Below are 13,013 nucleotides of genomic sequence, written 5' to 3' on the forward strand. Positions count from 1 at the left end.
CCACACGTTCTACTTTCTTGTTTTACTCCTTTCTTGTGGTAGTCTACATCCTCCAATAAGGGTGCATGACAGGTAAATTGCGTGAGAATTGCATTTCTCAAAATGCTTTATTTTCTCCTAAGGATTGATAATTTGACTAGCTATAGAATTCTAATTTTGAAATGGCTATGCCTCAAAAATTATAAGGCATTACTCAATTATTGTTCAGCCATCAAAGTTATTGTTGAGAAATCCAATACTATTTTGTTTCTATTCAGGATGCTCGTATTATCTTTTCTTTCTCCCAGTGTCTTGAAATTTCAAGTGATGTAACCTTCATGAGGGTTTACTTTTACCTATTTTTTGGGAGACGCTTTTTCATGGGTCTCTTGTACTCTTAGAAGTCTTTGGAGTATACCAAGAATGCAAGGCCCTGACCACCCTAAAACTGGATTATTTCTCAGGCTTGTATTTGCAGTGAGCAACCTCGAGGGGTAAGATAAGTCTCCTTTCAGGACAAATAGTAGGGTTGCTTATTGCTTTCAATAAAAGCAGTAGATCTCCCAACTTCAGTGTTCCTCAGCTGCAATACAAAATCACTGTATGTGCAGTATCCATGGGCCCTGCCCTTATGCATTGTCCCTGTGGGACTTGGGGGCAAGGGAAACTGACACATACTAATGCTCACGCTGCTTGCTCTTTTTTATCTCTCACTCAGAAATCTTCTATCTTCTGTTTGTATGCATGAAACAGTAACAGGATAACTTATTGATTGTAAGTAGGGAAAGATCAAATCCCAGTCCTGACACCATTTTTCTGGGCACTTGATAGACTCCTGCAATCTGGAAACAGAAATTGTCTTATTTATTTGATGATTTCCTGTGAATCTAGAAAGCTAATTACTTCTTTTCCTTTTTGTAAAATTACAACTTTATTGAAATAAAATTCGTATATCGTAAGTCACCAACTTAGTTGTTTTAGTATATTCACAATTATGTAACTATTATCACGATATAATTGCAAACATTTTCCTCATCCTAAGAAGAAAGCCGATACCTATTAGCAGTCACTCCACATTATCCCCTCTCTTCAGGCCCTGGCAACCACTAATTTACTTTCTTTCTCCATGGATTTGAATATTCTGGGCATTTCATGTAAATGGAATTATACAATATGTGGCCTTATATGATTGGCTTCTTTTACTTAGCATAATGTTTTGAAGATTTATCAGTGTTATAGCATGTATCCATACTTTAATCCTTCCTGTTGTCAAATAATATTCCATTGTATGGATATACCACATTTTGTTTGTCCATTCACCAGTTGAGAGACATTTCAGTTTCCAATTTTTAGCTATTATGAATAATGCTGCTGCTATATCTGAATGTTAATGTCACCCCAAAATTCAAATGCTGCAACCTAATACTCAATGTGATATCATTAAGAGGTGGGACCTTTTGGAATTAAGTCATGAGGGCTCCACCCTCATTAATGGGATTAGTACCCTCAGGAAAGAGACTTGAGTAAGCTCCCTTGCCTCTTCTGATGTGTGAGGATAACAGCAACAAGGTGCCATGAAGCAGACAGAGCCTTCACCAGACACTGAATCTTTTGGCACCTTGATGTTGGACTTCCCAGCCTCTAGAACTTAGAAATAAATTTCTTTTGTTTTCTCTTTCTTTTATTTCTTTTCTTTCCTTTCTTTTCTTTCTTTCTTTTCTTTTCTTTCTTTTTTTTTTTTTTTTGACAGATTCTTGCTCTGTCACCCAGGCTGGAGTGCAGTGGCACGATCTCAGCTCACTACAACCTTTGCCTCCCGGGTTCAAGCAGTTCTTCTGCCTCAGCCTCCTGAGTTGCTGGGATTACAGACATGCACAACCATGCCTGGCTAATTTTTGTATTTTTAGTAGAGACAAAGTTTCACCATGTTGGCTAGGCTGGTCTCAAACTCCTGACCTCAAGCAATCCACCCGCCTTGGCCTCCCAAAGTGCTGGAATTACAGGCATGAGCCACCACGCCCAGCCTTTTCTGTTGTTTATAAATGACATAATCTAAGGTGTTTTGTTATAGCAGCCCAAACAAACTAAGACAGCTGTTATGAATAGTATGTACACATTTTTGTGTTAATGTAGGTTTTCATTTCTTGTGAGTATAAACCTAAAAGCAGAATTGCTGGGTCATGTGGTAGCTCTATGTTTAACATTTTGAGGAACTGCCATATATTTTCCAAAGAGGCTATTTGATTTTAGAGTCCCACTAGCATTGTATAATGCTTCTAATTTCTGCACATCCTTGGCAACACTTGTCATTCTCCATCTTATTTTAGCCATCGTAGTGAGTGTGAAGTTGTATCTCATTGTGGTTTTGTTTGTGCTCCCCTAATGACTATTGATGTTGAGCATCTTTTCATGTGCTTATTAGCCATTTGTATATCCTCGCTGGAGAAATGTTTATTCAAACACTTTGTCCATTTTTTAAATAGGGTTGTCTTTATATTGTTGAGTTGTAAGAGTTATTTATAGATTCTGAATACAAGTCTCTTATGTGATATACAATTTGCAAAAATTTTCTCCCATTCCATCGGTTGTTGTGTCATTTTCTCAATGAAGTATTATGATGAAATTCAATTTATTGATTTATTTATTTGTCACTCATTCTTTTGATGTTATATCATCTAAGAAACCATTGCCAAATCCAGGATCACAAGGATTTATACCCATTTTCTTCTAGGAATTTTATAGTTTTAGTTTTTACATTTAGGTTGATGATCCATTTTGAGTTATCTTTTGTATATGGTATGAGGTAGGGATCCAACTTAATTCTTTTGCATGGTAGATATGCAAAGTTATTCCACTGTCATTTGTTGCAAACAGTATTTTTTTTCCCTAATGAATTGTCTTGGCACCTCTCTCAAAAATCAGTTGTCCATAAATGTAAGGGTTTATATCTAGACTCTTAAGTTCTATTCCATTGATCTATGTGTTTAGCCTTATGAAAATACCACACTTACTGTTGATTTGTAGTAAGTTTTAAAATCAGGAAATATGAATCCTCCAGCTGTTTTTCTTTGGTCCCTTGCGTTTTTGTGTGAATTTTAGGATTACCTTCAGAAAAATAAGAGGGCATTTGGTAGTTTGTGTTGAATCTGTAGATCAATATGGGGGAGTTTGCCATCTTAACAATGTTAAATCTTTAGAGCCAAGAAAATGTGATATCTTTCCATTTGTTTAGATCTTCCTTAATTTATTTCAACAATATTTTGAGGTTTTCAATGAATAAATCTTATTTAATTAAACTTGTTCTTAAGTATTTTTATTCTTTTTAATGCTATTGCAAATTGAATTTCTTTTTCAAATTCATTTTCAGAATACTCATTGATAGTAAATAGAAATACAATTAAGAGGTAGGGTCTCAGTATGTTGCCCATGCTGGTCTCGAACTCCTGGCCTCAAGTGATCCTCCTGCCTTGGACTCCCAAAGTTACAGGTTACACGCATGAGCACCGTCCCTGGCCCTCAGAGTATTTCCTAATTTTCCTGTTTTTTTTTTTTTTTTCTTGATTATTTAGGAGTATGTTGTTTAATTTCCATGTATTTAAAAAGTTACCCAATTTTTTTCTGCTATTTTTAATTTCATTCAGTTGTGGTCAGAGAACATACTTTTCATTATTTTGATATTTTAAAATTTATTAAAGTTTATTTTATAGCCTAACATTTATTCCCTGCTGGAGAAGGTTTCATGTGCACTTGAGAAGAATGAGTATTCTGCTACTGTTGGGAGAAGTGTTCTATAGCTATCTGAGTCTAATTGCCTTATAGGATTGTTCAAGTATTCGCTATCTTTATTGATCTTCTATAGATATCTCAGTCTAATTGGTTTATAGTGTTGTTCAAGTATTCTATTTCCTTATTGATCTGCTGTAGATATCTAAGACTAATTGGTTTATAGTGTTATTCAAGTATTTCCATATTGATCTTCTGTCTCATTGCTCTATTTATTATTGAAAGTGGGATATCAAAGTTTGAAACTACCGTTGTATTATTATCTATTTCTTCTTTCAATTCTGTCAGGTTTGTTTGTTTGTTTGTTGTGTGTGTGTGTATGTTTGAGGCAGAGTCTTGCTCTGTCACCCAGGCTGGAGTGCAGTGGCATGATCTTGACTCCCTGCAACCTCCGCCTCCCGAGTTCAAGCAATTCTCTTGCCTCAGCCTCCCGAGTAGCTGGGATTACAGGCACATGCCACCACGCCTGGCTAATTTTTGTATTTTTTGATAAAGATGGGGTTTTGCCATGTTGGCCAGGCTGGTCTCGAACTCCTGATCTCAGGTGATCAGCCCACCTTGGCTTTCTAAAGTGTTGGGATTACATGCATGAGCTGCTGTACCCAGCCTGTCAGTTTTTACTTTATGTATTTTGGGGCTTGGTTTTTATGTCTTCCTGATGGATTGACTCTTTTATTATTATAAAATGTTCTTGTCTCTAGTAACAATTTTTATCTTAAAGTCTACTTTGTCCAAAATATTAGTAGAGCTACTCTAGCTGCCTTTTGCTTTTATGGAAGAGTTGATTTTCAGAGGCACTGACAGCCATTCTGGAAAGCAGAACCTCTAACTACTTCTTACAACTCTTAGAGATAGTTGTCCCGGTTTTAGGTCTGCTTTCTCCCCCACTTCCAAAGTTACCTTTTGGAGACTCCGTAATGCTGTGTAGCTTTGCTGCTTTTATTGCTGCTTAGGATCAGCTTTCTTGGGTCGGCTAAGTCATTACGATGAGTCCCTTCTGCTTTCCGGTTTCCTAAATTTTGTAACCGTTAACTCCTTTTCTATTTTCTTTTTCTTTTGAGTTTATTACTTTTTAAAAACTCTTCACTATATCAATGGCTTTTCCAAGGAAACAAAATTCAATGAGTGATTTAAATCTTTAACTTGTATTCAAGGGTAAACCTTTAGCTTTTAGTTGCTTTGCTCTTAGTAACCTAAATTTTCTTGTATAGTCACCAGCATTTTTTTTTTTTTTTTCATGATCAGAGGGCTTTTAAATATCAGGGCTCCAGATACCTGGTAATATCCTAAATTTAATTAGAGTGCCTATATTTGGGGTTATGTTATCTTTTAAATTCAGTCGTGGGATCTGAATATCTTTGATTCAAAATAAGAGTCAGCTGCTTCCAAGTCGGCTCACTGATTGATTTTCCTTAGAGCAATGATTCCCAAACTTGACCATGTCCTAGACCTCATCCCCAGAGTTTCTGATCCAGGATGTCTGGGGTGAGGCCCAAGAATTTGCATTTTCAGCAAGTACGCAGATGATGCTGGTGCTGCTGGTCCCAGGACCACAGTAAGAACCACTGCTTTAGTGCGTGGACGGTGAAATATTCCTTTTGGAGGCAGGGAGGACATTCAGGAAACAGATGAGAACAAAGAAGGAGAGAAACAGAGAGAAGTTTGTGCCCACTTCCTCTTGCTCCCAGCTTATGGCACCCCTTCTGTTTTCCCCCTTTCCCTGCACCAACAAAACCTGACAAAATCTGCTTAGAGAAGAGTCTCCTGGCATCAGAATTGTACTTTACTTAAAGGCAAAAAATAAAAATAAAAATAAAAAATAAAGTGAATATCCATGCAAAACCTTAATTTGAAACCCTTCAAAGGTTGTTGTTGTTTTTGAAATGGGATCTTGCTCTTGCTCTGTCATCCAGGCTGGAGTGCAGTGGTACAATCACAACTCATTGCAGCCTCAAACTCCTGGGCTCAAAGGATCCTCTCACCTCAGCCTCCTGAGTAGCTAGGACTACAGGCGTGCACCCTCATGCCCACCTAATTTTTGATTTTTTTGTAGAGACAGGGTCTCATTATGTTGCCCAGGCTGGCCTCAGACTCCCTAGCTCAAACAATCCTCCTGCTTCAGCCTCCAATAGTGTTGGCATTACAGACATGAGCCACTGTGCCCGGCCCAAATGTATTCTTATGAGGAATTTTAAAGGAGTTGGGGGCTGGGGGCAGAGGCTTATGCCTATAATCCTAGCACTTTGGGAGGCCGAGGCAGAAGGATCACTTGAGACCAGGAGTTCAAGACCACCCTGGGCAACATGGCAAAACCCCATCTCTACAAAAAATACAACAATTAGCTGGGTGTGGTGGCACATACCTGTAGTCCCAGCTACTCAGGAGGCTGAGGTGGGAGGACGGCTTGAGCCTGGGGGGTCAAGGTTGCAGTGAGCCAAGAACGCACCACTGCACTCCAGCCTGATAGAACAAGGCCCTATCTCACACAGACACAAAGGTGGGGGGCAGTGCGTAGGAAGTCTATGCAGGGTCTAGAGAAGTCATTACATAATTTTATGAGAAGAACTAGGGTATTTTCTAAGGCAACAGGATGCTAGGTAGTTTTGTTAAGAAGTCCCTTGTCCTCAGGTTTCAGTTATCTCCTAGTTGCAAATCTGAGAAGGTGGACCCAGTGTCCCCAGTGTCTACTGGTGGGAGTAGTTAAGGCCGTTCCTCTGGGTTCTTTTCTTGTGGCCATTTGGAGATTCTGCTGTAATTGTCTCATGTTTAGCTTTTTTTTTTTCCCCCTCAGAATGTTCTTCTGCATTATGGTTGCAAATATTGAGGAATAAAGTTCTGGCCCCAAAAGATAGCATCTCAAAGGATAGAGATAGTTGGGAGGAAGCCAAGAGAAGTGAGGACCCAAAAGCCTTGCCCAGATGAGGCTGCCTTTCACAAACACTTTTATTACTTACAATGCAATGCACCTGGATAGTTCTAGTGCTTCAGAAAGTGAGGAGCTGGGGAGAGAGGGAATGGGGTCTTGATAGATGAAATGAGAAAGCAAGTTGTAGGAGATGAGTTTTGCCTCCAACTTGTCACTTCCTTTCTTAAGCCTGTTTTTTAATCTATCAAATGATGATTTGGTTTGAAATAAATCCCAGAAGTGCTTCCATCTTGGTATTCTTTTATTTTTTTCCCCAAATCACCTCTTATATCTTTTGGGCAGCCAAGGAAAGAAACCAGGTCTCTTGACTTCTAAGATAGAACTCAGAGTATCCAGACAATGCAGCCTTCCTGAACCATGTGGTCCCAGAGGCTCCACGTGACTTCCTGTTAGAGGTTTTCAGTGGCTTTGGAATAGAAGGAAGTTTATTGCTATGACAGTCAGGCAGCCACACTGGGGAAATATGCTGTATCATGTAGTGTAGGAAAAAGTCAGTATTACCCAATCAGGTAATCTGATTTTTAGACAGTCTCTTCCAGGCTGTCTATGGCTGAGCATAGCAGTAGTCTTGTCTCCGAAACAGTTTTGTTTTTTTTTTTAAAATACAGTGTGTACTTGGCTTGTCTGTTTCTTTTGAATATAGAAATATATCTTGCCTGAAATTTATTTTCATTCTTATTTTGGAAGCAACTAAATTGTTCTGAGATGTTCCTTGTAGCAGTAATTAATTTAGCATTTACTGAGCACCCTCTGTGTGCCAGGCTTGGTGTGAAGTGATAGAAATGTGGAGAAAGACTCTGAGGCAGGGAAATATATCTAGCAGGAGGAGGGGAAAGAGACAAGGGGGAGAAAAGGCCGATATTCATTTATCCATCCCTTGTTTCATTCCTCAGATATTTGTTTAGCATTTGCTATGCGCCAAGCTCTGTGCTGGGTTCGTGGGATACAAAAGTGAATAAGACAGAGACATTCTGTATTCTCGCAAAACCACACTGCAATACAGCATAGTTAAGCTTGAAATAGAGGAGGCCACATCAGCCTGAGAGGGGACGGAAATAGAGGTGGGATCCAGATCCATGGAGGGCTTCCTGAGGAGGTGACCTGGAAATGCAAACAAAGTACAAATGCAGGCCAGCCAAGTGAGGGAAGGAACAGTTAAGCAACGGCTAGAGAGAGGGAGTGCTTAGTTGTGTGTAGACTGTGTATTTAGGAATGTGGATTTAAGGAAGAACAGGAGGAAATGGGGCTATAAAGGTAGGCGAGGTTCCACTCTTGAAAGAGGTTTTATCCCTCGCTTAGAACTTTGAACTTCAACCTAGAGTGACGGAGAAGCCACTTAAATACCTCATAATGGAGGAATTATTACAGGAAGCTGCAGCCATTTAAAAAGGCATACAGATGATATAACTGCGTAGATATTAAGTTTAAAAAGCAGAATATGGCCGGGTGTGGTGGCTCATGCCTGTAATCCCAGCACTTTGGGAGGCCGAGGTGGGCGAATCACTTGAGGTCAGGAGTTCAAGACCAGCCTGGCCAACATGGTGAAACCCTGTCACTACTAAACAATACAAAAAAAATTTAGCTGGCTGTGTTGGCAGTTAGCTGTAATCCCAGTTACTCAGGAGGCTGAGGCAGGAGAATCACTTGAACCCGGGAGGCGGAGGTTGCTGTGAGCCAAGATTGCGCCACTGCGCTCCAGCCTGGGTTACAGAGTGAGACTTGCGAACATAAAAATTATGTGCTTACTGTGATTGCTGATATATGAAATATATTTAGGTTGGTGCAAAAGTAATTGTGCAGTTACTTTTGCACCAACGTAATTAATTATGACAATGGCAAAGCATGGGAGGATGTCTAAAAGTAGAATCTGTTATTTGCGTGGCGAGAGTCTTTAAGAATTCCTTTATAATATTCACTCAGCACTGTATCACTACTATATGCAAATAGAGCAAGATACAATCCCTTCCCTGTATCATCAGATATGGAGAGAGCTGATAACTTTCATGCACTTTAAAAAAGTGTGTGATTATGAAATGTCCAGAATAGGCAAATCAATAGAGACAGAAAGTAGATCGGTGGTTGCCAAGATCTAGGGGGAGCGAGGAATTGAAATGACAGCTTACAGGCACAGGGCTTCTTTTTGAGCTGATGGAAATGTTCTGGAATTATATAATGGTTGCGGTTGGACATGCAACCTTATGAATATATGAAGACTTATTGAACTGTATAGTTGGTTAAAATGCTTAATTTTATGTTATACAAATTTTATCTCAATAAAAATTATAGGAAGAAAAAAGGTGCTGATTCCACAGAGATGATATTGCTTATACCTTATCTTTATTTTATTTTATTTTACTTTGGTAGTAAAAGGCAATCGCAAATGTGAGTTGAACTGCCAGGCAATGGGCTACCGCTTCTATGTACGGCAAGCTGAGAAGGTCATCGATGGCACCCCCTGTGACCAGAACGGCACAGCCATCTGTGTGTCTGGGCAGTGCAAGGTAAGTGCCCCCGAACTGGGGTGAATTCTTAGGGTGTTTGATCTGTGACTGCTGACTCCATTGTTTTCCAGGGAGAGACTAGGCTGCTAGCTCCCCCCAGCCCACGTCAGGGCCACTGAACCATGCGCTCTGGGAGGAGTGGGCTGAGATGGGGCTGCTTGGTCAGCCCTGACTGTGCTTTTGATCTTTGGGCATCACCAGTTCCCACTCTAGCATTCCCATTATTAAGTGATTTATGTTGACACCACATGCTTCACAAGGGACACGGCAATCTTTGCGAGTTGGATCTGGAGCTCCTTCCTTGCCTGTGAAACGGAGGTTATGGAAAGGGCACTGCTGGTTTAATCAAGAAATGGTTGGCGTCATGAGGGTGGCATTTTAAGGGAATGGCATATTTTATCTTGCCTCTCCCCAGAAGGGGCAGGCTTCCAAAGGAAAGTTGTTTCGTGCCTTTTATAGCAGAAGTTGTACTTTAAACAGGAAGTTTTCAACCTCCTTAGGCTTCTGAAGTCTGTTCCAGGAACTCCCCGCCTGGCGTTCTGCAAACATTCTGGGCTTCAGAGAATCCTTGTGGGATGCTCAATGTTGACAGAAAGCACCATTTGGTTAAAAATAGGCATCTTAGATGAAATGGCACAAATTCTGTAGCCATATTAATTTGCACTTGGACTTCTCCCCTCCTTTCATCTACATATGTATTCGTGGAGCTAAGATTTAGCAGGTAAATGACTCTGGAGCCCAAATGAAGAGTCTATCTTAACTAGCACTCTATAGCTAGCTGGCAGACTGATTTTTATCACAGGAAGAGCTCTTTGGCTATAACACCTGGTGGAAGTTCCTATTATAGTTTGAATATAAATTGCTACGGTGTTTAATATTAGGGATATTGAGGTGTGATTTGTGAGCACAACCTACCCCCCCAACAACATTTTGAATGAGGAGGTTTCAAATAGGATGCAAAATAACTTATAAAGCAGGATTGATATTCTCAGATTTTAAAAAAGTATATTTTTAATTATGAGTACATAATGGATGTATATATTTATGAGGTATATGTGATATTTTGATACAGACATACAGTGTGTAATGATCAAATCTGGGTAACTGGGGTATCCATCACCTCAAGCTTTTAGCATTTCTTTGTATTAGGAACATTCCAGTGCTACTCTGTTATTTTATTTTACTTTATTTATTTTTTGAGATGGAGTTTCACTCTTGTTGCCCAGGCTGAAGTGCAATGGCCCAATCTCAGCTCACTGCAACCTCCGCCTCCCAGATTCAAGTGATTCTCCTGCCTCAGCCTCCTGAGTAGCTGGAATTACAGGCTCACGCCACCACGCCCAACTAATTTTTTGTATTTTTAATAGAGACGGGGTTTCACCATGTTGGCCAGGCTGGTCTTGAACCCCTGACCTCAGGTGATCCACCCGCCTTGGCCTCCTAAAGTGTTGGGTTTACAGGCGTGAGCCTGTACTCTTTTAGTTTTCTTAAAATATACAGTAAATTATTGTTAGCTATAGTCACCCTATTGTGCTACCAAACACTTGATCTTATTCATTCTAACTGTATTTTTTTGCCCATTAACCATCCTCACTTTATAACCCCATCCCTACTACCCTTTCCAGTCTCTGGCCACCGTCATTTCACTCTCAGTCTTCAGGAGTTCAATTTTGGTTTTTTTTAGCCCTCACATATGAGTGAAAACGTGATACTTGTCTTTGTATGCCTGGCTTATTTCAGTTGACAGAATGTCCTTCAGTTCTATCCATGCTATTGCAAATGACAGGATTTTGTTCTCACATTTTGAATGCAAGTTAAGAAAGGAACAAGGTGTCACTTGATATCTGATGTGTATAAAGTATCTTTGGAAGAGCAAACCCTGAAAGAATTAGGATGCGGTATAGAAGAGGCAGGAAGCATCATGGGAAACATCATAGCCTCCAGTTTTCCACTCCTTTGGAAAAACCACTGGTTTTTGCACATCCTCTCTGAGCTTCAGTGTCCTCAGAAAATACTTAAGGGCGTTCTCTGAGAGTTTTATCATCTCCAACTTTAATGTTCCCTGCTTCTAAATGTTACTGAACTAAAATGATGGGCCTGATAGCAATCTAGCTTTATCTTTCAGATTCCAAAGCAACTGTTTCATTTCCTGAATACAGGTGCACACTGCTGAGGAATGGTGAATGTAGTGGTAGAGTATAATGGTTACAAACCTGCCCTCCGAAGTTGGATTGCCTGGGTTCAAGTCATGCCTCTTCCACAGATTTACTGTGTGAATTTGCAAAAGTTACTTAAGCTCTCTGTGCTTCTGTACATCATCTAAAAAATTAGGAGGATGGTACCTACGTCCTGTGTTGTGGTGAAGAGTCATGACCGTATAACAGGGTTTGGCATTCAGTAAGCATACTGGCATTTATTAGTATTAACACTGCGTATGCTTACATATATACCATTGTACTTGGATTTTCTATGCAAAAGTATTTGCCTTTTTTGGTCGATTATAGATTTGTCAGATGCACATGCTCTTTTGGGTCAGTGCTGTCACGCTATAGTGTGAATCACTGGGGGATTGCAGATTCTGATTCAGCAGGGCCTGGGGAAGGTCCTGGGAGTCCGCTTTTCTACCAGACTTCCATGTGATATTGATGCTGCTGGTCCCTGGATCATATTTTGAGTGGCAAGGTTTTAAGGGACATTGATTAAAATATGGTTAACAAAGAGCCAGAAATATAAATATATGGTGGTGAGATGACTTGGAAGGAATATGAAATGTGGTCTCTTCACTGGGAGAGCACATTTTCTTAGTATTTCATTAAATGTCTATTAGCTGATGATATAAAAGAAAAGCAAACACTTATAAGGACATGGGTATGGATTCTTACTAATTAATGAAAAACGTTCAAACTTTACGGCAACACAGTTTGCAGATAATAATTGCTAAAAGCCTGAAACAGACATTGTCCAGGATGTGAGTATATTAATAGGGTTCTCATGTTACTGGGACAACTTGGATACTACTTTGCATTTGTTCTCTGCATTTGCCTGAAATTCCCTCATTGAAGTTGTTGGAACCACTGACTATCCCGTCCTCTCTGGAACTTGAGTTTAAATAATCAGAAGTACATTTGCTTCCCAGGCTGAACTTCTGTTTACTTTGCAACTTTCAAAGGGTAAAGTGTCCTTTTCTAAATACTTGATTGGATGCCCAGAATGCAAATAGATTTTTCTACCTCTCTGACTTGTGGCTGAGAAAGCTGTCACTCACAGACAGTTTTCCCTAAGATGTGTGTCTGCATCTGAAATAGTGACCCAAAGCCTCTCTTGGCCACATAGAGTTGAAAGAAATAGCCAGGCTTGCAAGAAAAGTTAATAAAAGGTGACAAGCATTACATAATAATATGAGCTGAGTCTACAAAAGGGTCCTCATGAGAGGAAGGCACTGTCCTCACATCAAGCCAAGTAAGGGCCCCAGGCCCACCCATTGCTGGCTTGAATGCTGTGTTTCAGCTCAAGCTAGAGCCGTGTTTACCCAGTTCTGGAGCTCCTCTGTGGTTTATTTATTTTTAAAAAACTCTTAATTTGTCATTTTTGTGGGCACATAATATATATTTATAGAGTACATGAGATAATTTGATACAGGCAAACAATACATAATAATCACATCAGAGTAAATGGGGTATCCATCCCCTCAAGCATTTATCCTTTGTGTTACAAATGATCCAGTTATACTGAGTTATTTTAAGATGTACAATTACATTATTATTGACTGTAGTCACCCTGTCGTGCTATCAAATACTAGATATTGTTTATTCTTTCTATTTTTT

At 39.7% G+C, this 13,013-nt stretch overlaps 1 protein-coding gene across 1 annotated transcript in view; it reads left to right on the top strand.

Moving 5' to 3' along the window:
• The window catches only part of THSD4 (thrombospondin type 1 domain containing 4), a 634,456-nt gene that overhangs the window by 260,754 nt on the left and 360,689 nt on the right, over positions 1–13,013 (top strand). The window contains exon 6 of the mRNA XM_030814683.1: positions 9,053–9,189. Within this exon, the coding sequence (XP_030670543.1) occupies positions 9,053–9,189 (137 nt within the window). The remainder of the gene's footprint in view (positions 1–9,052; positions 9,190–13,013) is intronic.

The sequence above is a fragment of the Nomascus leucogenys genome, chromosome 6 (genome assembly GCF_006542625.1).
Source record: "Nomascus leucogenys isolate Asia chromosome 6, Asia_NLE_v1, whole genome shotgun sequence".
Taxonomy (NCBI): domain Eukaryota; kingdom Metazoa; phylum Chordata; class Mammalia; order Primates; family Hylobatidae; genus Nomascus; species Nomascus leucogenys.